Raw genomic sequence first — 27,082 nt, forward strand, 5'->3', positions numbered from 1 at the left:
GTCAGGTGAGCTGCTCTATGGATTCTTTCCCTGTGTGACTTGTGGGAGAACTTGCATGTTCTTCTGGGCACATGGGGGGAATTGTGGGAAGGCACTGGAAGACTATCAGCACTACATCCTCAGTGCAGTGGATGGGTTACCACCGCAGAGTGGAATCTGGGCTCTAACTCACCCCACACCAGTCAAGCCAGCTAGCCTAAGCTTAAAGCACCACTCAACTCAGGTGAGGAGTTTGCATGTGTTGATGGGAGGGCATTGGGGCAACACCCAGGTAACAACCTCAGCTAATTCTGCAGTGAAGTTAGGGCAGAGACTCTCTCTCTGTGGTTATAAAGAGTTTATCTTAACTAATGGTGAAATTTTCAAAAGCACTTAGTTACTGAGGCCTGTTCTACACTGAGGGGGTGCAGGAAATCAATCTAAGTTATGCAACTTCAGTCAACATACTTAGATCTACTCACTGTGATGTCTTCACTGAGGTGAGTCGACTGCTGCTGCTCCCCCATCTACTCTGCCTGCACCTCTCGCGGCGGTGGAGTACAGGAGTTGATGGGGGAGCGCTCGGGGGTCAATCATATCATATCTATACTAGACGCGATAAGTCAACCCCCGCTGGATCGATCGCTGACCGCCAATCCGGCAGGTAGTGTAGACATTCCCTTAGAAGCCTAAGTCCCATTAAAATAAATCAATGCAGCGTAGGCTCTTAAGTCACTTAGGAGCTTTTGAAAATTTTATTGTACAATGGGGCATGACCTGGCTGACTGTCGTAGGACCTACCTGCATCAAAGTGATAAATAATCTAAATGAACACGAGAAAGGAAGGATTATTACACTTATTTCACATAAGGAATTGAGGAACAGAGATTGAGAGCTTGTCTACACTTGAAACTCTACAGCAGCACAGGTGCCCCACTGCAGCACTGACACGACTTTTGCTGACAGGAAGGGTTCTCCCATCATTTTAGGTAATCCACCTCCCTGAGAAGCAGCAGCTAGGTTGAGAGACGAATTCTTCCATCAACTTAGTGTTGTTAATACGGGAGGTTAGGTTGGCTTAACTATGCTGCTCAAGACTGTGCATTTTTCACACCCCTAAGTGATGTAGCTAAATTGACGTAACTTTTTAGGGTAGAACAGGCCACAGTGACTTGCTTGATATCACACAGCAAGTCTCTGGCAGACAACAAAATCAACCCCCTTATCTCCACAATCCCAGTCTAATGCCCTAACTACAAGGCCATCCTTCCTCTCAAAGGCAGACTAGAGAATCAGATTGGCTTAGGCTCTGTATTGTGAAAGGAACCATTTTCTAGTAACCTAAGGAAGAACGCATGAATCCTGATTCCCAGTCCCTAATTCCAGTATTGTCATATACTTGGTCTGAGAACATGGATGAACCATCTCATCTCAGCACCTCCCTGAAATACAGCACACACAAGGGATGGAAAATCTTAATTCAGTCATGTTTCCCGATGCTTTCAAATCCTTGGATGGAAGCTGACAAAAGAGCGCAAAGGCTATTTAATACATACCTTCTTGTCCCTTCAATTATCATCTTCAGACAATGTTTAAAGATATCCTCAAATGATCCAATGAGCTGACCGTTCTACAGACAAAGAAAGAACAACTTGATTTGTTACAAGTTTTCTCTGAGGAAAGTCACATAGACCATGCCAAGAGCAAAGTTCAGCCAAACAGACTGTGAAAGACTCTGGTAACCTTCCCACACCATCAAGGAACAATGGGGCAATGATAGCCAAAGTTTGAAGGTCATTCTTTAAATGGCTGCCCATAAAGTTAATAAATCTTGGTTTCATTTGGTAACATGGCGATAGCCTCCTAGGGAGACCAGGATTCATCCATGTAAAGAAGCCATGGATATTTGGGTTGCCTGGCAATTCAAGGATTCTAATGGGCAGTAAATACTTCTGACAAGACTCATCTAAATTCTTGGGCAAAGTCAGGGAATATCCCTCCATGGCTGTTGCACCGGCATTGCCTTTGATGTGCTGTCACTCTGAAAGGACATGCAACGAGGGGTAGGAAAGCCTTTTAAGAACCTGCTCCATAGGACCCCCACAATGTTAGCTCATGGTATTTACTAGACCGCAGAGGGGAAATGCTTGTGGATTCTCAACTCCCTTGGGGGACAACTTACCTCAACTTGCTCATGTTTAGCATCGAGAAAAGGACCAAACTGGAACAAGAAAACAAGAAGTTAAAAAAGGAATTCAAAGAGAAAAAAAAAAAATCTATCCCTTGCATCCTGCCTGCTCACTGACTCATGCTCCAGCCCTGAACTGTGACTCAGGCTGCATTAAACATAGGTAACATACAAGACGCAGCTGGAAATAAAGTTTTCTAGAGACTAGAACAGAGACTGGGAGCCAATACTCTTGGGTTCCATCTCCTGGCTCAGGGAAGGTGTGTGGTCAAATAGACAACAGAGGAAGAAGAGTCAGAATTCCTGAGTTAAGGAGGGAACATAACTTAGTGGATGATAGCTGGGAGTCAGGTCTACTGGGCAGAAGTGGACATAGAACTACTACATCACTTTGCCCCTCTGTACCTCAGTTTCCCCACCCAAGGGCAACATCTAACTTGAGGGATGTAATGTGCATTAGTGGGCAGAGCACTAGGCTGGAACCCTTGAGACCTGGGTTCTAGTCCCAGCTCTGCTACTGGCCTCTGAGTGATGTAAGGCAAGTCACTTCCCTCTCGCCGTGCCTCAGTTTCTCCATCTATAAAATGGGGATTACGTTACTTGCCTCCTTTGTAAAGCACTCTGAAAAAGTGCTGTCAGAGCAAGGGAAGCTGTGTGCTTGATCATACACTGAGAAAGTGCTCTGCGATCACTGAACATAGGTTTTCCAACATTGGATACAAATGGTCCATTTAGCTCAGTCTATCGGCCATTACCAGATGCTTTAGAAAGAGGAGCCCCTTGGAGGCAATGAAGGGGATCACCTTATTCTTCAAGTGCTTGTTCATGTCAATTCCAGTCAGGTGTGTGTGCACGCATGTGTACAGTACCTGGAAGATTTTTCCCCTAGGACAGTGATTCTCAAACTTTTGTACTGGTGACCCCTTTCACACAGCAAGCCTCTGAGTCTGACCCCCATTATAAATTTAAAAAATCATTTTATAATATATTTACCACTATAAATGCTGGAGGCAAAGCAGGGTTTGAGGTGGAGGCTGGCAGCTTGTGACCCCCATGTAAGAACCTCATGACCCCAAGGGGTCGCGATCCCCAGTTTGAGAACCCCCGCCCTAGCAACAACTGTGGCCTGGCCAGCCCCTAGAGTCGCACCTTCATGGCACCCAATATAGAGCCCTGCTGCCCCTACACCGCCTCGGTTCCTTTTTTACCACCAATGACAGTAGCTGGAACGTCTCCTTGCTCGTCTCTTGCTTCGGCAAGTGGATTAGCAGTGCTTTATACGCTGTACATAGTTAGTTTCCAGTAGTTATTAAAGTTTAGTAGTTCTTCATAAGTTTCGGTTACAGGGGGGGTTCCCCCCACATTTGTTACTGGGACATGCCGTGATCCCTGGGCTTTAAGACTTGCCAGATTTGTGTGAAGCACATGCCAAAAAGTGACTCCCCACACTTCTTGCTTACAGTGCCTGGGCAAGGGTCACCAGAAAGACCACGGCAAGATCTGTTGGGAATTCCAACCAAGAACCATTAAGGAGAGGGAGCAGTGTGTCAATTTTCTCCTTATGGAGGCAGTTCTCTGACCTCAGTCGGACCCAGGCACCGCTGATCCTGCTCCCAGCACATTATCTTCGGCACAAAGTGCTCCTGCACCGTCTTTAAAGGATCCAGTGTCGAAGAAAGATTCCGGAAAGGAAGCTTGGCACAGTCATGGAGCCTCTTGGGGACATTCCAGGCATCGGCACCAGGCCCAATCGCTGGCGCAGAAGAAATAGAGGTCAGAGAGAGGTCGATCTCCCTCCGCAAGATCCAGGGGCCAGCCACCAGTGGCACCTCAATCAGGCCATAGCTCGGGGACTGAGTGGGGCCACGTTGACTCCTGCATAGGTGAGGCAGTCAAGACTGGGCCCATTTTGCTCACTACACCTGTGGAGCATCTACTGCTCTTGTACACTCCAGAGGCTTTCAAGGTGGCGCAGGACCTACTGAGGCTCATGGCACCGTTTTCGCTGCCAAAACAGGAGAGTGTCCCGGCACTGCAGTTTCCATCCCAGCACCCCGTGCAGTCTAAGGGAAAGCTGGCAACAATGGCACACTGATCTCCATCACCTCGGTACCCTTCTATTCTAGCACCAGCACACAGGGAGTGCAGTTGGTCCCCAGCTTCGACACTATCTGAAGAGGAGCAGTGACACTTTGGGCCTCTTACTCGGAGTCAGATTCATACCACTTCAACTATAGCAGGAGCAGAAGATCCTCCTCATAGCACCATAGGCAGTCCCGCCGATGCAGTGGGCCCCTCAAAGGCAAAATCCACTGCAGTGGTCCTTTTGGACTCTGTGGGCTTTCCATCAAGCCCAGGGTCGGAGTCAGGGGTCCCGCTTGGGTGCGGCATCAGTGGTCTCAATCATGAGAATGAATGTCACGGACACCAAAGAAGGTGCCTTAGTCATTAACACAGTTACCTTCAGCACTGGAGGCATCAGCAGTCCCAAATGCGGCTATGGCACACCCTCGGCACTGACGCTACAGGAACCCCAGTACACATGTTGCACCAGCTGCTGGCACCAGAATGGGGCCTGACATCAGCACAGACACCCGCGCCTTTCACAGCACCAGGACCAGGCCAACCTACCACAGTTCCCACAGGCTCAAGAGATCCCTCAGGCAAGAACGGAAGGGAGCAACCACCTCTCCTGGTGGGTCTCCTTCTCATCAGATGAGGCCCTAGTGTAGAGATGGGCAAACTTTTTGGCCTCAGGGCCTCAGAGAATAGAAATTGTATGGTGGGCCATGAATGCTCACAAAATTGGGGTTGGGGTGTGGAAGCGGGTGAGGGCTCTGATTGGTGGTGCAGGCTCTGGGGTGAGACTGGAGATGAGAAATTTGGGGTGCAGGAGGATGCTCTGCGCTGGGACCAAGGGGTTTGGAGGGCAGGAAGGAGATTAGCGCTGGGGCACGGGATCGGGACATGGAGAGAGGATCGGGGTGCAGGCTCCGAGCGGAGCTTACCTTGAGCAGCTCCCGGAAGCAGTGGCATGTCCCTTCTCCGGCTCCTACACGGCAGCACAGCCAGGTGGCTCTGCACGCTGCCCCATCCGCAGGCACTGCCCCTGCAGCTCCCATTGGAGCACACAGGAGCTGGAGTGGGGCCATATGCTGCGGTTTCTGGGAGCCTCGTGGTGCGGTCCCCGACCCAGCACCCTGGCTAGAGCACTGGAGTCGGGCCAAGCCGTAGGGTGCAGCTCCCAATCCAGCACCCCAGCTGGAGCACCAGAGCAGGGCAAGCCCCAGACCTCGTTCCCCATCATGAGCTTGCAGGCCATAGTTTGCCCACCCCGACCCTAGAGGGCACTTCAGTAGCCCCAGCTCTAGAAGACTCCAGGGTGCTGCAGCAGCTGCTGTGCCAGGTTTCCCAGGGTCTAGGCATTGAGGCAGAGGAAGCTGTGGATGATGCGGACCCTATCATGGACATCCTGGCTCCCTCTAGCCCTGCCTGTATCACCTTACCACTGATAAAAAGACTCACAGACATGACCAAGATCCTTTGGCAGACCCCAGCCTCGCTGATACCTATGGCCAAGTGCAATGAGCATCAGTACTTTGTGCCCTCCAAGGGCTATGAACACCTCTACTCCCACCCTCAGCCTGATTTACTGGTGGTGGATGCTGCTAACCAGCGGGAGACATAAGGATTTTAAGGCCCTTCACCCATGAATAGGGACGCCAAAAAATTAGACCTTTTCAGGCAAAAGGTTTACTCCATGGGGAGACTGCAACTCCGTATATCCAACCAGCAGGCCATCCATTGTCAGCAGGTACTCCTACAATGCCTGCTCAGCAATGGCTATAGTCTGCAGCCCTCAGACTCCTGTGCTGAATTTTCGGCTTTGGTTGAGGAAGGGAAACTGATCTCCAGAGCATCCCTTCAGGTGGCACTTGACGGGACAGATGCAGCAACCAGAGTTATGGCTCCTAGAGTGGCCATGAGAAGGGACTCATGGCTTCAGGTTTCTGGCCTTCCTTATGATGTACAGCAGACCATCCAAGATCTGCTCTTTGAGGGTGAGACTCTTCTCAGAGAAGATGGACAAAAAGCTAAACAGCCTTAAAGATTCCAGAGCCACCCTCAGGTCCCTGGGCCTCTATACTCCGACGCAGCAGAGACACTTCCATCCGCAGCTCCAGCAGCGGTTCGGTCATCAGAACAGACAAGATGGGTCCAGAAGGAGGAAATCGGAATGGCAGGAGAAGGTCACGCCAACTCTCTGGTCAGGGCTCGGGACAACCCAAGCCATTGAGGTCGATGATGTACCACACCTGACAATGGATCCACCCCACCTTACCTTCTCGTCCCAATTATCCCCTTTGTACCATGCATGGTCCTGATCACCTCGGACCCATGAGTGCTCCTCATGGTAGAGCAGGGAGACTCCATCCAATTCTGTGCCCTCCTGCCCTTCCAAATCTCTCCCGTCCCGCTTCATGAGCAACTCCTTATCCAGGAGATGCAGTCACTCCTATCTTTAGGGCAGTGGAGGAGGTTCCTCAGGAGCACAGGGGTGAGGGCTTTTATTCCCACTATTTCCTAATACCGAAAGCCAAAGGCAGCCTCAGGCCCATCCTGGACCTGCGAGAACTCAACAAGTTTGTAAAGAAACTCAAGTTCCGCATGGTCTCTCTGGCCTCCATCATTCCTTCATTGGTTCCAGCAGACTGGTATGTGGCCCTCAACTTGAAGGATGTGTACTTTCATATCGTGATCACCAAGCCCCACAGGAAATACCTCAGGTTTGTGGTGAACACCACTCACTATCAATTTACAGTCCTCCTGTTCAGCCTGTCAGCAGCACCTCATGTTTTCACCAAGCGCATGGCAGTCATAGCTGCATTTCTGTGCAGGCATCAAGTACAGGTGTTTCCTTACCTTGACAACTGGCTGATCAAGGGTCACTCCAAGAAGCTCAGGTCAGATCCATCAGAACCACCTTTGACAACCTGAGTCTCCTTCTAAATGACGCAAAATCAACTCTGTCCCCAGTCCAGAGGATAGAATATATAGGGGAAACATTGGACTCGACCCAGGCCAGAGCATGCCCGCCACAAGTGAGGTTTCAGGCCCTGATTGATATGATTTGAGGCCTCAGATAGTTTCCCACCACCACAGCAAGAAACTGCCTGAAGCGTCTCGGACACATGGCTGCCTGTACCGATATGGTGCAGCATGCCAGACTAAGGCTTTGACCTCTTCAGTCGTGGCTCACATCAGTGTATCGCCTGGCCAGGGACAGCTTGGAGAGAATTGGGACCCTGCCTCGCCGGTCCTCAACCTCCTCCTAGGGGGCTCGACTCTCAGGAGATATGCTCAGGGATCCCCTTTGCCAGTCTGCAGCCATCTCTGTTGCTAGTGATGGATGCATCAGACTTGGGCTGAGGAATACATCTAGGAGACTGCAGGACTTGGGGTCTCTGATCTCAGGCAGATCTGGCTTTTCACATCAATGTCAGAGATCTAAGAGCGGTGCGCCTGGCATATTAAATGGGACAACGTGGTGTCATGACAGACACCACCACGGCAATGTTCTCTCTCAACAAATGGGTGTGAGTGTGTGAGAGAATGCTCCTCTCCCCTGTGCCAGGAAGGCCTCGTGCTGTGGGACTTGTGTAGAACATTCATACACCTGCAAATGTCATACCTCCCTTGGGTACAGAACAAGCTGGTGGATCACCTCAGCAGGTTGTTTCACGGCCATGAGTGGTCCTTTCGCCTGGACATCGCAATTTCAATCTTCCAGAGGTGGGGCTTTCTCCAGATAGACCTATTCGCCATGCAATACAACAGGAAGTGCCAGCAGTTCTGCTCTTTCCAAAAAAAAAAAAAACACAGCCCGGGTTCCAGACAGATGTTTTCCTCCTCCATTGGGGATGTTATCTCCTATTCACCTTTCCGCCCATACCGCTCGTTCACAAGTTGCTCCTCAAGATCTGGATGGAACAAGCTCAGGTCATACTGATAGCACCAGCCTGGCCCAGTCAGCAATGGTACACATCTCTCCTAGACACGTCCATGGAAGCTGCTGCTCTTCCCGGACCTTCTGACACAAGATCACGGTTGTCTTCAACATCCGAACCTCGAGTTGCTTCACCTCACGGCATGGAAGCTCCACGATTGAACCAGATTGAGCTTTCCTGTTCAGGCCAGGTTAGACTGGTCTTCCTTGGCAGCAGAAGACTCTCCTGAGAGCCACATATCTTGCCAAATGGAAGAGATTTTCAATCTGGTCGGTGCAGCGCCATTCATCCCCGACACTAGCATCAGTGCCGCTTATTCTGGACTCCCTCCCCCATCTGAAGCAGCAGGGGTTTCGTTATCATCAATAAGGGTGCACTTAGCCGCCACCTCGGCCTTTCACCCAGGCGAGGAGGGCTGCTCTGTGTTTGCTAACCCGATGATCAGCCAGTTCTTAAAAGGGCTCGACTGGCTATACCCCAATGTCAGCCAGCCTGTCCCAGTCTGGGACCTCAACCTGGTCCTTTCTAGACTCGTGGGACCGCCTTTTGAGCCCTTGCCAATGTGCTCTCTGCTTTACCTCTCTTACAAGATGGCATTCCTGGTGGCAATAACGTCGGCCAGGAGGGTGTCTGAACTCAAGGCCCTAACCTCAGAGTCCCTTTATACTATGTTCTATAAGGACAAGGTGCAGCTCAGGCCTCACCCTGCTTTCCTCCCAAAAGTTGTGTCACAGTTTCACATTAACCAGGACATCTTTCTCCCAGCGTTCTACCCTAAGCTGCATTCTAGCAGCAGGGAGCAGACTCCACTCACTAGATGTCTGTAGGGTGCTAACCTTTTACATCAAGAGAACAAAGCTATTCAGAAAAATCGGTCCAGTTATTCGTGGTAGTGGCAGGACAGAATGAAAGGCCTACCCATGTCGTCACAACACATTTTGTCGCGTATCACATCCTGCATCCGCGAATGCTTCAGCCTGACAGGGGTTCCCGCACCCCTGATCGCTGTGCACTCCACCAGGGCACAGGCTTCAACAACAGCGATCCTGATGCTGCTCCCTACTCAGGAAATCTGCAGAGCAGCAATGTGGTCCTCCATCCACACTTTCACCATGCACTATGTGATTATGCAGCAGGCCCAAGATGATGCAGCCTTTGGTAGAACGGTGCTCCAACCAGTGGATGACTCTGACCCTGCCACCTGAACTTGGGCTTGGGAGTCACCTGATTGGAATTCACATGAACAAGCACTCGAAGAATTAAAAACAGCTACTTATCTTCTTGTAACTGTTGTTCGTTGAGATGTGTTGTTCATGTCCATTCCAATACCCACTCTCCTATCCCTCTGTTGGAGTAGCTGGCAAGAAGGAACTGAGGTGGTGTAGGGTCAGTAGTGCTCTATATTGGGTGCCATGAAGGTGCGACTCCAGGGGGCACCCAGGCTGACCCTAGGATTGCTGCTAGGAGAAAAACCTTCTGGCTACTGTGCGCGCACACATGCCTGATTGGAACGGACATGAACAATACATCTCAAAGAACAACAGTTACAAGAAGGTAACTGTTTTTTTCAAGGTGCCATTCACCTTTTCTAAATAGAAGGGTAAATCATTGACTCCCAAGGGAATTTAATAACTGCCTGTATTTGTTGGACACTCACAGGGATTGTGAGGCTATGGATAACTTCATGTAGTTACATACAGACACTGGGCTTCATTTTTGGTTTAAATTCATTGTGCATTCTTAAAAAAATAATATATATACAAATGAGATTATCCAACATAAAAATGTTACTACAACTAGTCTCTTCTGGGCAGACATGGCTTGGTTTTGAAGTCACACTACGACCTCTAGTGGGCTAGCTGATAAACCCTATCCCTTATGTGGTACATAATCTAAAAACTCTTCGGTTTACAGCTAGTATTGTTTAGAATTCAATTTAAAAAGAGAAAAAAAAGGCAACGTGGGCTAATGGATAGAGCACTGGCCTAGCAGTCAGGAGACCCAAGTTCTTTTCCCAGCTCTGCTACTGTGGGCAAGTCACTTCCCCTCTCTCTGACTGTTTCACCTCCCACTCTTTATTTGTCTTGCCTATTCGGAGCAGGGACTGTCTCACTGTATCTGTGAAACACCTTGGACAACAAGGCCCTAAACTCAGTTGGGGCTCTAGGCTATACTATATACCAGAGCTTCCTCTTAATACTATTGTGCACTTAACTCAGTAAATTACAGGAGTGAGTATTTCTTTTTCAGATGGGGAAGCCTTAGACACTCAGACTTTCCCAAGACCACAGAACAAGACAGTGGCAGAAAGAGAGCCAATGGCTTCCAGTCCTATGCTCAAATCACTAGAAATCCTAACTTAATCCCCTGGCCCGGGTGGTTGTGTCCCATGCCCCATGCGCTCAATTTACAGTAGGTCACAAATGTTCTCTGGACAGATCAGCTTGAGAGATCCTAGAATCTGAACTGTTGTAGGCCTCACACACTTTGGAGTGAGCTTCCTCTGTCCCAGGGAAGTAAGTAATCCATTAATCAATGTCTCTGCCTCCATGCCTGCTCCAGAGAGGAAGTGAGCATGTTACAGTTCAGGTAGACACAGATTCACATCATTTATGGATCGGGCACAGAGAAAGGCATGTACTAACTCTAGGTTGCACTAACTCTAGGGCTATTCCTGTCAACCAAGAAGATGGGCACATTACAGCAAGGTAGGTATTTGCACCAGAGAATTCAAAACTTCACATGAAGATGAAAAAGCATTCCTGTATTATGGGCCTTGTAAGAGGACTTGCAGCAACAAACTTTGACTAAGAATGGTCATCTTGCTTTTTGGATTGTAGCCTAATTGATCACATCACTTTTAAGCCTAGTATTTTTGAATGGAAACCGTTTTCAGATTCATGTTATACTATTTAGTTACAAAGCAACTGCATAAAAAAGGGAAATAAAATTAAGGTCCTGAAAGCCCATGTTCATTAAAATATCCCATAGAACTTTTTGTAAAAGCATTAACCCCAGTGTCCTGGCCAAACTCCAGCTTTGAGTAATTCCATTCTGCATCCTTCAATTCCTCACCTGCAATTTTAATTAGATACAGGAATCATCATCTTTTCTAGTCCTAAACAGTTAAGTTGGGTTGCTATGCAGTCAAACAGCTGCAATGATTCTTAGAGGATCTGTGCTTTAGAATCCTATTATGGACCAAGGCCACAACTGGAATCAGGACCTCATTGTGCTAAGAACTGTACAAACATACAGAAAGACATAGACACTGCTCTACAATGCTTACATTCTAAAGCCCCAATCCTGCAAAAAGTTATGCACATGCTTAATTTAAAGCATATGAACAGTCCCCTTGACTTCAATGGCACTAGGCACATGCCTGGAGTTAAGCATCTTTGTGCTTTCTCCCACACTGCTCCTCACACTGAGAGGAGCTCCCCAAAAACATTTACAAAGCTACCTCATTATCCTCCTTCAAAACCCTCCTCAAGACTTCTGTTCTGTGATACCTACCAAAAATTTAAAATGACAATAGTTAGGCTGCTGGTGTGCTGAGACCACAGTCTAGCATGCTAGCCAATATTGTCTTATTGTTTCCTTGTACTCCCCTGTCTGTCTGTATCCATCTGTTGTCTCTGGTCTTATACTTACAGTTTAAACTCCTTAGTGCAGGGACTATCTTTTTGTTTTGTGTTTGTACAGCACCTAGTGCAATTGGGAGCCCCGGCCCATGACTAGAGCTCCTAGGTGCTATAGTAATACAGATAATAAAAAATGCTTAAATTTTTGAGAGAGAGATCAGAATATAAATTTATGTCCAGATGTAATAAGAGTAACAGTTGGAGGTAGAGGAGAACAGGTCCTACATAAACAAAAGAAATATTTCAGGATAATTACTAGGGTAAAAGCCATTTCTCAGGAGACCCCTAGTTAGGACCGCAGCCCTAGTTCTGCCAGGAGCTCTGTGTGGGAAGACCCCTGCATGGAACCCCACTGAAGTCAATGGGCTCCATGCTGGGCAGGGGTCCATCTGCATAAAATTCATTGCAGGATCCATACCCAAACATGCAACTCTTCTCCTGAATAATCCAAAAGTAAGGAATATTCTCTCTTACCAGGATGCAAACATCTGGCTTGTCTTTGTTGATAATATCAATCAGATCCAACATAGGGTCATAAGTGATGCTGTCAGAAGTTGTGTAGGGCCCACAAGCAACCAAGACCATTTGCAGCTCCAAATCTAAAATGTATTGCAGCAGTGTCAGCACAAGTTTCTACGCTCTCCCTTTGCCCATAGGGCATCCTCTATCCTGCCTTCACACACGTTGGGGATTTCCCTTTGCCAGGTGCTGTTTTCTCTCTCTAAGATCTTGCTCTCAGATGTTGTACACAGAAGCATCCATCATATGTAAAGAGGTACTGTAGTGTGACGTTTAAGATCTGATATGCACCCACACAAGCTGAGTGCTATTTCTTGGATGTTAGATTTTTCTGGCTGGGGTGTGCAATACAAAAGAGCATTCCCCACCCTGCCACTTAAAATCTCTCTCTTTTTCATTCTATTAAAAAAAAACAAAAACAAAACAAAAACAACACTTCTCTTCTGATGCGTCAGATGGTCTTACAAGGGATGCTATCCAGGCAATCATGTGGTGCCACCTCACTGATGGAGGGAAAGAGGGTAAAAACCCAGACTATAGCCAAGACATTGTTTGTGTTAAGTATTTGCATGGGGAGGATGAGAAGTAGAAGGAAGAAAGACAATTCAGCATCATGAGTGATTCATACTGCCCTGTTCAGCTCACCCCCAAGTTTAGCCAGATGTGCTGATATCTTCATTGCACAATAAAAATCAAGCCAGAGGTTCTCAATGAAAGGGGCACATCAGACTTTGAGGGGGCCCGATGAGCCTTCTTACAGGTCAGCGGTTAGGTCACAGCACCACTCAGGTTTGGTTTATCCACCCCTCCGTCATGACCAGGGGGTAGGGGAATGGCTCAAATTTAAGTGAGTTGTGTTGCCATCTGGTCCGCAGGAGGCGAAATGTGGCATCACCTCTCAGGTTTGGCTCAGCCACCCCTCCATCTGATAGAGGAGAGACTGAGCCAAATTTGAGTGAGCGCTGTTGTGACTTAGTGTGCTCAAGGGTGAGGGGGTATTTTTGCAATGGGGGGGCCTCCAAGTGCTAAGGGGGCAGTGCTAAGGCAGGGCATGGTTCAAGGGAGGTTGAGACTCTGATACAGAAAGACTGGAGAGATCAACAGTGACTTCTCAGCATGTGATGAACTGATCATTTTTCTTCTGTTTCCCTCCTGGATTGCCCTTCCAGCAGATGGAAAGCTGCTGCATATATATATATATATATATATATATAGGCCTGTCTTAAAAATTTTAACTAAATGTCTTTGGCTGGTTTAAGGCAGTCCCTGAAATTAATTCAACTTTTCATTACATTCTCAGTGCAGAGTCAGAGCACAGGAGATTACTTTAACAACAGATCACTGGGATCAGATCCAAGAACAATCCCACAATGGACCAATTAAAAAAAAAAAGGAAGCTATGCCCAGTAAAGAGTACATAATGATGCTTTTAAACAGTTTCATGTGCACCAGATCTGAGAAACTGCACTAGCTGCAGTTTGTGCTGTTGAGTGTGTATCTGTCTAATTCCCTACAGGACCAGTATGAAAAGCTAACCTTGACTTTCTAAGCTGGGGGGTAGGGGGAGAAATCTTTAAAAATGATTGAACTCACCATCAACTTGCTCTGTAGATTGGTAGAAAGGAAGAGGCACCCCCTGAAGGGAAAGGATACTTGAAAAATCATTGCAAGCAAAGGGAATAATTGTACATGGCCAAATTCTACTCTCAGCAACACCAATACAAACTCACAGTAGGATTTGGTCCATAGCCTCTACATGAAAGACATTTATTCCATCCCTGCACTGTAACAGCCTCTGCAGGAGTGAGGAGAAAGTCTGATTTGATCAACTAATGGGAACAAATACATTCCTGGGTAATTAACACATGCCTCTGTGGTACCGTGAAGCACAAGACCATAGGGCAAGTGACCTCAACCACCTGTGATGTGCACTAAGCTCTATAAATCTACTGCCCACCGGGGCTTAGTAAGATTAAGAAATCGAGGGTGGGGGAAAGTCAGCCTCATGCATTACTGACAGATATGACATTGCTGCAACAGCCATTCAAAAACTATACATCCCCAAAGGGGCACTTGGTCAGTCTCAGACAAACCCTGTGATACTTAGTAAAAAGCATTTACTTAAGAGGTCTTTGCAAGATGCCTAAGTCGTGGAATAAAGATGCAATGTAACCACGTCAGCTGCATGTGCACAAAACAGGTGGAGGGATGCTTGCTAAGGAAGTAAAGTTAGATTGCTCTGTTTTTCTATGTATATTTCAAGGAATATCAGCACTGCAGGAGGTGTTTGGGAATCAGAACGTGGAGTTGGGGGAATATTACTGATCTATTAGAATCAGCACTGAAACTGAACAGAAAGTATTCCCTTCTGCACTCTTTAGTCTAAAAGAGCCCTGTTTTATTAACTTTGCAAGGTCTGTTTACTCAGGCACTATCAAAGGTGATGGAACTCCCAGTAAGTTGTGGATAGTCTTTCTAGCAGTTTGATTTCTGGATGCCATGTTAATAAGTGTTTTATTTTCTGATGTTCTGGGGTGTCACCATATCGAACACCTAGTGATACACAGATGTAATAAACCTATAGATGTAATAAACCTAACACAAAAGACGTACATTGAAATACAAACCTTGGCCTAAATTTTTCAGAAGTCCCTCACAATCTGGGGGGGGAGGGGGGAGAATCCAACCTGAGACACACTAAAGGGGCCCAGTTTTCAGGAAGTGGGTGCTCAGCACATTTTGAAAGCCAGCTTCTTTAAATGTATCACTTGGGAACTCAAAAATAGAGGCACCCCAAAATCATTACCTACTTTTGACAGCTTAGACCCACATTTTAACAGATGTGCCTCACAAATGGTAAGATTAACTTGTACTCAGTACAAGTCACTTAGATAGACAAGACTAACTTTTTTTTACCGGAAGGGTTAATTATTTAATCATTCAGAATTATGTCACAATTAAATTCTTTTGATCATCCAACTCTAAAATCGCTTGTAAGCATATTCACTGAGTTTCTAATGTGTCCGGGGGTGCTCCCCCTGACTCTGTCCCAAGGTCCACCCTCACCCCATCTCTTTCCATACCCTCCCCTGAGTGCATCCAGCCCTTGCTCCTCCCCTCTCCCACACAGCACACTGCGAAACAGCTGATTGTGGCAAGTGGGAGTCGCTGGGGGGAGTGGGAGGCGCTGATAGGGGGGCTGCCGGTGGGTGCTAAGCACCCACCTTTCCTCCCCCCACCTTCCCGTGGTGCTCCAGCCCTGGAGCATCTATGGAGTTGGCACCTATGTTTGTAAGAACAGATAAGCCAGTTTCTGGGAAAAGTTCTAGACCTGTTCCTGATGTTTCATTGACAGCACAAAGACATGGGAAGAGTAGAAAAGAATTTGTGCTTAGTTTACTCACCTCATATAGCTTAGATGCAACCAGTTTTCCACCTGTACTGTTAATACTCTCCATCACCACAACCTGGAAAACAGTTAGATAGAAGAAACCATGACACAAGGGTAACTGCTTGTTCAGACTCAGGAAAGGGCTAGGCTATTGATAATACCTAGCTCTTATTTAGTATTTTCTTCAGTAGATTGCAAAGCACTTTACAAAAGAGGTCAATAGCATTAGCCCCATTTTACAGAGGGGAGACTGAGGCATTGAGAGGGGTCATGACTTGCCCAAGGTCACCTGATATGCCTGGCTCTGCCGCTGGCCTAATATGCAAGCCCCCAGTCCAGTGTTGTGTCTACTACACCAGAATGGTTTTATTATAAGGTAATATACTTCTGCCGATCCCCCAAGTAGTAATAATAAAACCTTGGCTATTATTTTTCATATCCAGATCTCAAAGTGCTTTACAAAACAAAGCAAGCATCATCCCCATTTTAAAGACAGATAAACTGAGTCACAGAGATTAAGTGATTTTCAAAGTTACCCAGATACCACTGAAACTGATTAGGCTCCTTTGACAATTCTAACCCTCTCACCCAGCATTCTAGAAACCAGGACTCAAACCTTGAAAACTATCTTATATAATTCCTGCATCTCAAAGTAATGGACAGATTTCCTAGCCCCTTCTGCCCCAGCCAACACCTCACCTGTCCTGGAAAGAGGGAGTATTCTTTCAGTTCTGATAAATCCACAGGAACTTGCCCTCCTGAAGAGTGTTCCCGATCCCCTTCTAGAATGACTGACTTGGCATTCAGTTTTCCATTGCTGTCACAGCCAATCTGTCCCAGCACAGTGACGGGTTCCTACAGAACAGAAAGCATAGAATGATCTTAGCCAAAGGAATCCTACAGCACAAATTCATCTCCCGTGCAAGACAGCAGTCTCCAAAGCTCCACAAATTCCCAGTGCATGGATCTTGCCTTAAAAACTAAGATGAACCTCAGGGCAAGAAAGAGAAACCTCAGGCCTAATTTTCAGGCCCAATTTTCACCTGCAATAGACGAGCCTAACAATGGACTTCCTGGGACAGAAATAAAGCTCTCTCTCAATGAATCAGTTGTGGATGCAACTCATTGCAGACACAAATTTTTACCGTAGTTTGCAAATCAGGCCCATTTTTGTTGGGCCAATTTGGCTTAAGGAGGCGGTAATGAAAACCAAGCAAGTTGATGTATGGTCACAGTTGTATCTAAAGTACTTACATGTATCTCAATACTGTAGTATCGGAGACACTCACAATATTTAAGGTATTTATCCTCATTACACCCCGGTATGGTAAACAAAGCACTATTATTCCACTGTACAGAAGGTGAACTAAGGCATGCAAGAATTAAGCGACTTCCCAAGGTCATACAGGGAGTCTGTTGGCCAAGCAGGGAATTGAACCCAGGTCTCAGGCCAGTGCCCTAAACTCTAGACCATCTGTGCCCTCTGGTTTGGACTGTCTCACTGTTCAGGTTGTGCAAGTCTGCTATGCTGCTCTCCAAATGCTACGGACATCCTCACATGCTCCAGCTGGTCTTCTGGCTCTGGCTCTTCAGACAGTTCCAACATACTGCTGACTTTCTGGCTATTGGTTCTCCTTATAAGTAAAAGTTGGAGTCTACTTAAGCCTAATTTATATGGATAACATTAACATCCACTATTACATAAGACAGAAAGTTTAGAAGGAATTTAAGCACTCCTGTCTAAAGGCACATGCCAGTGCGTAAACAACAGGCATGTGGAAGGTCCCCTATAGGAGTAATTCCATTGTTGTTCTCCTTGACGTTTCTTATACCTTCCTCTAAAGCATCTGGTATTGGCCACTGTCAGAGATAGGATATCAGGCTACACAGACCCCTGGTCTGATCCAGTCTGGCAAGTCCTCTATTCTTATAAGTTTCCTTGAGAATAAGGAAGCAGAGGGTAACTACACAACATGTCATTGACCAACAGTCTCAAAAGTGAAACTTTTAAATATTTGAGGATATTTAGTGGAAGAATCACTGCCAATGCAATGTAGTAACAGACAAAGACATAACAGAAGAGAATTGCAAACACACACTTATTATGAAAAAACTCCTGAGATGCAGGGCTTACCTGTGCAGGGACTAACACAGAGGTGAACTCCTCGATCTTGTAATGTTTCTTCAGTGCATCCCCGAGTTCTTCTATCTTCCAGGACAATACTAAAATCATAAAACAGTGTAAGAACATTTAAGATTTCTGCAGAAACAAGGAGACAAAACATGAAGTCAGCAGCCAATTTAAAATAGAGTTTCTCTTTCAGGATCCAAGGTACTTATCTGGCCCCCCCTTACCAGGGAACCCAAGAGTCTCACAAATTTTTAATATTCATCCTCGCATTACCCCATGCAAGGTAGGGAAGTGCTGTTATCCCCATTTTATAGATATGGAACTGAGGCACAGAGAGACTAAATGTTTTACTTAAGATCACACAGGAAGCCCATGGCGGAGCAAGGAATTTAATCTAGACCTCTCAAGTCCCAGGATCACACTTTATCCTACTGCCTTAATAAAATTCCATAACTCCCCTACCTCCATATACCCCAGCAGTCACCAATGTCTGATACTACCCTAAAGCAGAAGAAAGTACTTCTGCCTAAACAGAAAGGGAACAGCGATATCAATAGATAGTGACTTCTTGAGATCAGGAAAGGCAAACTTAATTGCCTCCTTCAACTGGAGGTCAAACGCCATCTTTGAATAGTATGAAGTACCTGGATCGTTCCAGATGGGCATGTTGACCAGTATAGAAAATGTTAATCGAGGGGCTCCTAATTACCCTCTCTCATGAGAGAAGCAAAGGGGCAGTCAGTGAAATTGGAAAGCAACAAATTTAAAAAACTTGTAAGTAAAAATCTTCCTTCACTGGTCACACACACAAAATAGTTAGCCTGTGGAACATACAGCTACAAGATGGTATCAAGAATTATAGATTCATAGATTCTAGGGTCAGAAGGGACCAATGTGATCATCTAGTCCGACCCCCTGCACAAAGCAGGCCACAGAACCCTACCCATCCACTTCTATAACAAACCCCTAACCTATGCCTGAGTTATTGAAGTCTTCAAATTATGGTTTGAAGACCTCAAGCTGCAGAGAATCCACCAGCAAGTGACCCATGCCCCACGTTGCAGGGGAAGGCGAAAAACCTCCAGGGCCTCTGCCAATCTGCCCCGGAGGAAAATTCCTTCCCGACCCCAAATATGGCGATCAGCTAAACCCTGAGCATGTGGGCAAGACTCAACAGCCAGCACTCAGGAAAGAATTGAGTAGGATTCAGCATTTATATGGACAAGACTATCCACAGTTTCATTAAAGAGGGTTAGGACAGGGGGGCTGGCAGGAGAGGGGGAAGAAAGAAAATAAACTCACTTGCTTCAAAGCTTGAGTCAACTTTCAATCTCCCCTATGGGCAGGTTATTCCATAACTGACCACCTCAAGTTTCTTGCAGCTTCCACAGACGTATCTAGCACCGAACAGTGTTGTCCAATATCTTGTCTCCTAAACAAAATGCTGCCTTGAACCAGTATGGGAATTCCTATTTATATGAGCAAACCAAATCTCTCACCTTTCACTAAATTATTGGCTTGACTTTCAGCGATGCTGAATTCAGTGGAAGCTGTAGATGGCCAGCACTTCCAAATACAAGACCTGATTTTCAGTCAATCACTGCAGTATCAAAGCATCTTACACACACACACACACTCGAACACAAAAGTGAAGTTCCTAGCAGACTTCATGGAGTCTCTGGCATTGCTCCCTTTTCAAGGTCTCAACTGTGTGTACGGTTTTTTTTTTTGGTTTGTTGGTTGGTTGCTTGGGGTTTATTGGGTACAAAGGGGTGTCAGTTTTGTGCATGCTGTTCTTAAGATTTTGCAGCATTCTCTAAATGTGGTCCCCTCTAGAAGTTTGCTCCATAGCTGGTCCCCTTATCCAAAAATGCACTGCCCCAGTTCTCTCATGCTTCAGCCTGTGCTTTGTGGTCTGTATTATCCCAGAGGAGCGCAGCTATCACGATGGCTCATAGATCAAAGTCTGCCCTTTGATCTCACTGGGGGCTGATCCATTAATTGCTTTGAAAATTAGGACCCAGGCATCAGACCTGCCTCGGAAGCTAACTGGGAGCCAGTGGAGGAACTTGGACATCGGCCCGATGTGCTCACAGCAGCCTTCAAAACGTTCACTAGAAAAAGTTTTCATTGAGAAGAAGCTTCTGGCTTCCCTAGTTAGTGAAGATGTGAAGAGCCAAAGTGTAAGATACCATAAGTCATTAGGGGTTCTTATATACAAAAAAAAATAAAATAAAAAAAAAAGGTAAGGTACCTTCCCGGATGTCACGAAGCTTTTGGAACATGAATTTGTAACTCTTGGTGAGCAACTGTTCTGGTGGACCAAAGAGCTTCACACTTGATCCATGGCCTCCTTTTCCACTCCAGGATGTGTCCTGTACAGAGCCAAATGAGGTTACCACCTCACCCCGGTTACTCCGGGAGCCATACTTCTGAGAAGGAGTAGCGCTGCATGGAGGGAAGAAAAGAAACTGTGAAAAGTAACTTGATCTCATCTGACTTTGAAAGCAACAAATCCAGTACAAGTTAGACCAAGCCTTCTGTAACATGGATTTATTCTGATATCTAATATCTTAGACGTAGACCACTTGTTCTGCCACAGAAATGGAGCCACCTTTTGGGTGGGATGTGGCAGCTGTTTAACACATTATAACAATACTATACAATCGTTTAGAACAAGAATAATCCTGTATCCACATGAAACTGCAGGGGGAGTTTTAAGCAGGCAAGAATATAGGTACCCAAGTTGAAATTTAACCATGTGATGGGGTTATTGTCACTAATGGTTACAAAGAAAAAAGCCTCAACACAAACAAACCATAACTCAGTGGGCTCTTCAATGGCTAAGTGGTTGAGGTACTGGTAGCAAGTTTCTCTTTTCACCTGTGCCTTTCCTACTATCCAAAGGCACGTGCAAGTATCAGGAGAAGAAGCAGACTCCCAGAAACGGTTCTGAGCCAGCAGCTTGTTGAAGTCTTTCCCACTATACTCTGTATGTCTCTTAGGTAGCAGTAGTCTAACCAGTCAGTAGTTTCTGCTCACCCAAACCCAGTAGTGGTAGATCTTTGTCTCTACCCTGTTGGCTGTCTTTGGGAGAGGAAAGCCGAGACATCTCTGGTCAGATGGCATCCCACAGTGGTCAGTCAATTCAGAAGGATTGCCCAGTGGAAGGGCACCATCTTAGGACTTGGGAGACATGGTTCAATTCCTGCCCCACCACAGAGTCCCTGTGTGATCTCAAGGAAAAAAAATAAAAAATCACTTAACCTAAGCTCCCCATCATTAAATAGGGGAAAATAGCACTGCCTTACCTCACAGGGGAGTTGTGAGGTGCTTTGACACTAGTGATAGGGACCATATATGTGGTTAAATAGACAGAGATCTGCTCCCTGACTTATTCTAGTTTTGCCCCTATGTCATCAGATTAGCATACACCATGAGACTAGGAAGGCAGCGGATTAGGGCACCAAACCAGGACTCAGGAGACCTGGGTTTTATTCCCAAATTCTGCCACTGACCTACTTTGTGAGCTTGATCGAGTCACTTTGCCCATTTTTCTCTCAGCCTTCATCTGTCATGTCTAACTAGCTCTTTGGGGCTGGGATTCTCTCATTATGTTTGTAGAGTGCCTATCACAATATGGTCCTAACCTCAGGTACAGCCTCTAAATGCTATTGCATAGTTGTTAATAATCTGTGTCCATAGTCGCCAACTTTTCCTGGCACCAGGGGGTGCTCATGTGGCGGGAAAGCACTGGGAGCCAGAGGGGAAACCAGCCAGGTGGCGTGCTCAGGGGAGGAGGTGAGCGGGGTGGAGCACCCACGGAGTTGGCACCTATGTCTGTGTCCATAATCAACAGGGTTGTAAAGACAGGAGATGGAAAGATTTATAAATTTTAAGGCCTGAAGGGACCATTATGATCATCTAGTCTGAACTCCTGTATAGTACAAGCCAAAGAACCTAATCCAATAATTTTTGCATCAAACCCATAAATTCTGCTTGAGCTACAGTGTATTTGTTAGAAAAAATATCTAGTTTTGATTTAAGGATTTCAAGTGATGGAGAATCCAGCACATCCATAGCTAAACTGTTGCAACAATTACCCTCACTGTTGAAAATTTGCACCTTTTTCTAGCCTGAGTTTGTTTAGCTTCAGTTTTCAATAAGTGGATCTCATTCTGCTAAATTACAGAGCTGCCTACTATCCAAAAATCTCTTCCCCATGTACATACTTGAGGACTGTGACCAAGAGTTTGGGGTAAAATAAAGAGACTGAACTTAAGTTTCTCACTTTAAGGTCTGTTTTTTAGATCTCAGATAATAATTGTGGCTCTTTTTTTGAACCCTTCCCAATTTTTCAAAATCTTTTTTGAATATGAACACCAAAACTGGATGTAGTGATCCCATAACGGTTTCAATAATGCCATATACAGAGGTAATATCACTTCCCTACTCCTGTGTGGTAATCCCCTGCTTATACAAGAGGAAATTCAGTTTCTAGTTTCATGTGTCTTGAGGCTTTAGCTTCAAGATTCAGCCACAATCTGAACCACGTTCAAAGTTAGTGTGAAGAGGAGTCAGGGAGCTGCTAGAATAGCCAACTCAAGTGGGAGACCAATAGTACCATACCTTGGTGAGAAGCTGTTTGGAGAGAAAACTAAGTGGGGGCTACGGGTGGATAAAGTCCTTTTAGACCGTGGATTCTCTGGTGTCGTTATGTTCCGTTTCTGAGAGCCCTACAATACAGGAAGAACAGATGTATCAGTCTTTCCCAGACTACTTTGAAATTCAGTTGAGGGTTTTACACATATGCCATTCTCTGTCAGCTACTACTCCTCAGGAGACGCATGAGAGGGCCTTATTCTCCATTGCAATGCACCTGTTGTAGTCATTTAGATCAATACCATGTAAAGTGGGTGTAAAATGCTCCCAAACCAGATCAGTAGGGCAACAAAGTATCAGGCCTATCACTTTTAAAGTGACACAGGCCCCAATATTGCAATGACATTTGCACAGATGCAGGGCCGGCTCTATAGTTTTCGCCACCCCAAGCAGCATGCCGAATTGCCGCTGCAGGGGCGCGGGCAGTCCGTGTGCCCTTAGGGCTGCAGGTGCGTTTCCGCGGCAACAGCAATTCGGCAGCAGCTTCTATGTTTAGCTGTCCGCGGCAGCTTCAGCTAAACATAGAAGCTGCCGCCAAATTACCACCGCTGCGGAAACGCGCCTGCCGCCCTAATGGTGCACAGACTGCCCCCATCCCTGCGGCAGCAATTCGGTGCACTGCTTGGGGGCAAAACAACAGGGACTGCCGACCCTTGCAGGTTGCCGCCCCAAGCACCAGCTTGGAATGCTGGTGCCTGGAGCCGGCCCTGCACAGATGGACCCCTACACCCACACCAAATTCAAAGCAGTATGCAGAAGTCATTGATGGACTGGGGCTTTACTCCTTAAAAACAGCCCTGCAACAGTTATGAAAACTGTCCAGCCCAGCCACAAGATCTATCTTCCCTCCCTTACCCTGATAAAAGGAAAACAATATTTAATCACACACCTATAAGAAAGAAAATTGTGCTCACCGCAGATGAGAGTAAATCTTTTCTTGCATTAAGACAGAAGAAATAGCAAACAAACAGTAACACTTTCACATATGCCTCAAAGCCTTAAAATTCCACCCAGTTTCCAACATCTCAGAGGAGAACGGAGCTGGGTAGCTCTTTTTGGAATAGAAACATACAGAAGACAATACACTTACTTTTGACGGAGTTGTGTAGGCATCTAAGAGGTTCTCCTCTTCCTCCTCTACGTCAATGCTAACAAATATTAGTCATGGAAGAGAACAGAATCCTGTCTACTGAAATATAGGATTTGATCATTTGCTGCCCTGCACCTTTACTCAGTCATTTGCAAAATCCTATGGTTCTGTCTTGGAAGTGTATTGCCCTACACACGTGCAGCCATTTACACTAGTACAATGGAGAATCTAGTCCATAAATTCCAATTAAAGTGCTTAAAAACAAAGACATTTAGAGGTAAAACTATCTTTAGAGGGCCATTGCCCTTCTTGTAAAATGGAGGTCACAAGATTTTTGCCAAGCACTAAAAATTCATTCTTGATTTATTCCAATATGAACTATCCAAGAGTGCCTCAAAAGTATCTCAAAAGTTTGCAGTTCTGAGAGCAACTTAAGATATTGACAAGAAACATTACACAAAAGGAAAGCATTTTCCAACCTTAAAGTTAACAGCTTTCTCCCATCCTGCTTTTTTATGCATGGAGAAGCCTCCTCAAAATCCAGTTCTGCTATAACAACCACAGAAGACTGCCTACTGATGTTGTCTACGTAGTTTTTGTCCCTGCATAACGACATCAGTTATATTAAATTACACTGTAGGCTCTTTGGAGTATCTTCCTACATTTTGAACAGGAACAAGCACAGAGGAGCCCAGTACAAGCACTGACTCTTTAGCAGTTTCTCCTGGTGTTGCAGAGTAAGTTGTTACTTATCTTTGATCTAAGACTAAGAGAACATTAATATTAAAAATCTTTACTAGAGAAAGTTGACTACCTATCTTTGGTACTTTTAGGATTCCTATTATCCTAGTGTCTGAGACTCTCACAATCTTTAATGTGACATACACCCGCAAGGTAGGGCAGTGCTACTGTACTCAATTTACAGATAGAGAAATGAGGCACAGAGAAAACAAGTGACTTGCCCATGGTCACAAAGAAAATCTGCAGCATAGCAGGTAATTGAACCGGTGACCAGAATTCCAGGCTAGCACCCTAACCACTGAACCATCCTTCCTCTCTTGAATTACATGTAATTAATTCCTTGTAAGCTATGCTATATAGTAACATCAAAGTACAGGCTGAATCAAGAAAGTCAGCTAAAAAGGGACTTATTTTGCCTTTTCAGTTAGAAGTCCTAATATTAAACAAATAGCAGAGAAGGATACAGTCCCTGAATGGTGTTGATATCCTTGATTCCAGAGTATCTGTTGTCCTTTTTTTGATGAGCTTTAGTAACTCTTTTGTTGAGTACCTGAGGAATAATGAAAGTCCATGACTATTTCAAGCTGCACACATCATCTGATTATATAGCACTTTGCATCTCTAAAGATCTTTAAGGGTGTTAACCAATTAATCCAACCCTGGGTGTTAATCTTCACCACCATCTCACAGACGGAGAAACTGAGGCACAGAGAGATGAAATGTCACCCTAGGCTACAGAGAGAAACAGCATCAGAGTTAGGATTAGACCTTGGCAGTTTGCAGCCCTGTGCTCAAGCCCTCAGACTTCTGTTTAAAAATAAGTTAAAAAAAATTCAAAAGCAATTTGGGATTTTAGAATGTGCTCAAATGTCTAGTGGCCGCTAAAAATATGGCGCAGATAGGGACCTGTATAAGATTGGGGGATCCGATATCAACCTATAAAGCAGTTTCTTTTTCTGCTTTAAAAGCAATGGAGTGTCTCAAAAATATTAAGCTTTCTTTTCTCTCACTCTTTGAACGTTTTGTCTATTTAGATTGTTTGCTTTTCAGAGCAGGGACTTGCTAACTGTGCATATATAGGACACAGCACCATAGGACTGCTGTTCTCAGTGGGGACCTCTAGGTGTTACTAGAATACAAAATATAAGATACATAATCTACAGAGCAGCAAGAAGCCAAAACACCATACTCAATTATTACTATATGTAGGGCAAGAGGTGGTTTGAATTTGTTTCACTCTCAGTAGATTTGTCTTAATTATAATAAAATTATATTAAAGAAAGTATTTCTAATCAACACATTCTAAAACTGCACCATGTACAAGACAAGTTGTACTTTAGCTGCGACTGCAGGCACAGATCTCATTAATTTCCAGCTAGGTTTCAAGTTGACCTGCTGGTATAGATACATGCCTCATCTACACCAGAGTGTAGGAATTTAGTGCTAGCTATACAGTCTTAAAAACCATGACCTTTTCCCCCAGTCTACACAAAGCAAACTACACCTCCTCCCAACCCTCTATTAGCTGTTTACTAAACATCATTCTTACTTCATGTTCAAAGACATTCAGGATGTCTACAGTGAGACGAGACCCATCTTCTTTAGTTGTACTGAAGGCAACTAATTCATTAGCCAAGTCACTCTGTGCCAGTCTGTGCGTCATGCATAGTTCAACCACTGCAAGAGGACAGATGTTTTATACAAAGCTGAATCACTGATGAATTTGCAGATGTCATCTCTCTCGCTTTAATAGGCAGACACCACAACTACAGTTGTTTAGCACTGCAGAGAACAGATTAGAGTCAAATCATAGTTGTCCCTCGCTATTTTCGGCGCCAAACGAAAGAGGCATTTTGCCCCCCTCACAGCCTCTGGGAAGGAGCAACACAACTTTATCAACTGGCATCCTTGATACAAACAGAATTTAGTCCCCAACTCTAGTTTTCTCAATGTCAAACACAGGAAACAGAACAACAAGTGACATTAGGAGCAGAAGGAAACAGCGTCCAAAGAGCAAATTCTGCCGCTCATCACTTTTCTGAATCATACCCCCAAAACCCCTCCTCCAGACACCCCCGCAATCCCCCCTCCCCGCCAGGATTTCAATTTACCCCATCACCTCACTCCCAGCACGCCATACCTGCCGCCACCCCACAGCCCGCGTGACCCGTCCTCCTCACAAGCCCCAGAACACCGCCCCACTGGGCCGCTCCGTGCGCCCCCACAACCCCTGTTGCACCTGCCCTTGAGGCCCCTCCGTCCCAATTTCTCCCTCAAGCCCCTCTTCGGTTCCTGCTACCTCCCCCCACACCCCGCCTGTGCCGCCCTCCTCCTCCCGTCTCATCCCCTGATGGCGCGTGCCGCCTCCCTCACGTTTGTCAGGCACCGCCTCTTCTTCATAGCCCACCCCGAAGACCTTGAGATCCTCCAGCAGCTCCTCGACACAGACCGACCCCATTCGGCACCCCCGGCTGCTGAGACAGACAGCAAGCGAAAAACCCGCCACTCTCACGACACTTCAGTGCTTTACGGCCGCCGTCGCCTTGCCCGCCCGCCCCTGCCTCCAGCAGCCTAAGGGGCGTGGCCTATTCCGACTGGGCGTAGCTAGCTACAGCTGAGCGGCTAATAGGGAGAAGACGGGGTAGCGCCCTCAGAAATACCGCGTCGGTTGTGACCAAAACCATAGCTGAGGGGCGTGGCCACACATCCGAGCGGCCTATGCGAAGCCC

At 46.1% G+C, this 27,082-nt stretch overlaps 1 protein-coding gene across 2 annotated transcripts in view; it reads right to left on the bottom strand.

The window, feature by feature from the left end:
- POLA2 (DNA polymerase alpha 2, accessory subunit) overlaps window positions 1-26,877 on the bottom strand; it is a 46,551-nt gene extending 19,674 nt beyond the window's left edge. Inside the window, exons 1-13 of one of the 2 annotated variants that reach the window (XM_050960716.1) lie at window positions 26,727-26,876; window positions 25,903-26,030; window positions 24,818-24,903; window positions 23,613-23,670; window positions 22,490-22,596; window positions 20,115-20,308; window positions 17,864-17,952; window positions 16,429-16,584; window positions 15,743-15,805; window positions 13,932-13,974; window positions 12,294-12,418; window positions 2,162-2,200; window positions 1,536-1,609 (exon numbers count right to left, since the gene is read on the bottom strand). In XM_050960716.1, the coding sequence (XP_050816673.1) occupies window positions 1,536-1,609; window positions 2,162-2,200; window positions 12,294-12,418; window positions 13,932-13,974; window positions 15,743-15,805; window positions 16,429-16,584; window positions 17,864-17,952; window positions 20,115-20,308; window positions 22,490-22,596; window positions 23,613-23,670; window positions 24,818-24,903; window positions 25,903-26,030; window positions 26,727-26,811 (1,247 nt within the window). In that variant the 5' untranslated portion in view covers window positions 26,812-26,876. Of the gene's footprint in view, window positions 1-1,535; window positions 1,610-2,161; window positions 2,201-12,293; window positions 12,419-13,931; window positions 13,975-15,742; window positions 15,806-16,428; window positions 16,585-17,863; window positions 17,953-20,114; window positions 20,309-22,489; window positions 22,597-23,612; window positions 23,671-24,817; window positions 24,904-25,902; window positions 26,031-26,726 lie in introns of both variants that reach the window. The other variant, XM_050960717.1, reaches the window with a different exon arrangement.
- Window positions 26,878-27,082: the final 205 nt, after the last annotated feature.

Source organism: Gopherus flavomarginatus, chromosome 6 (genome assembly GCF_025201925.1).
Source record: "Gopherus flavomarginatus isolate rGopFla2 chromosome 6, rGopFla2.mat.asm, whole genome shotgun sequence".
NCBI lineage: Eukaryota > Metazoa > Chordata > Testudines > Testudinidae > Gopherus > Gopherus flavomarginatus.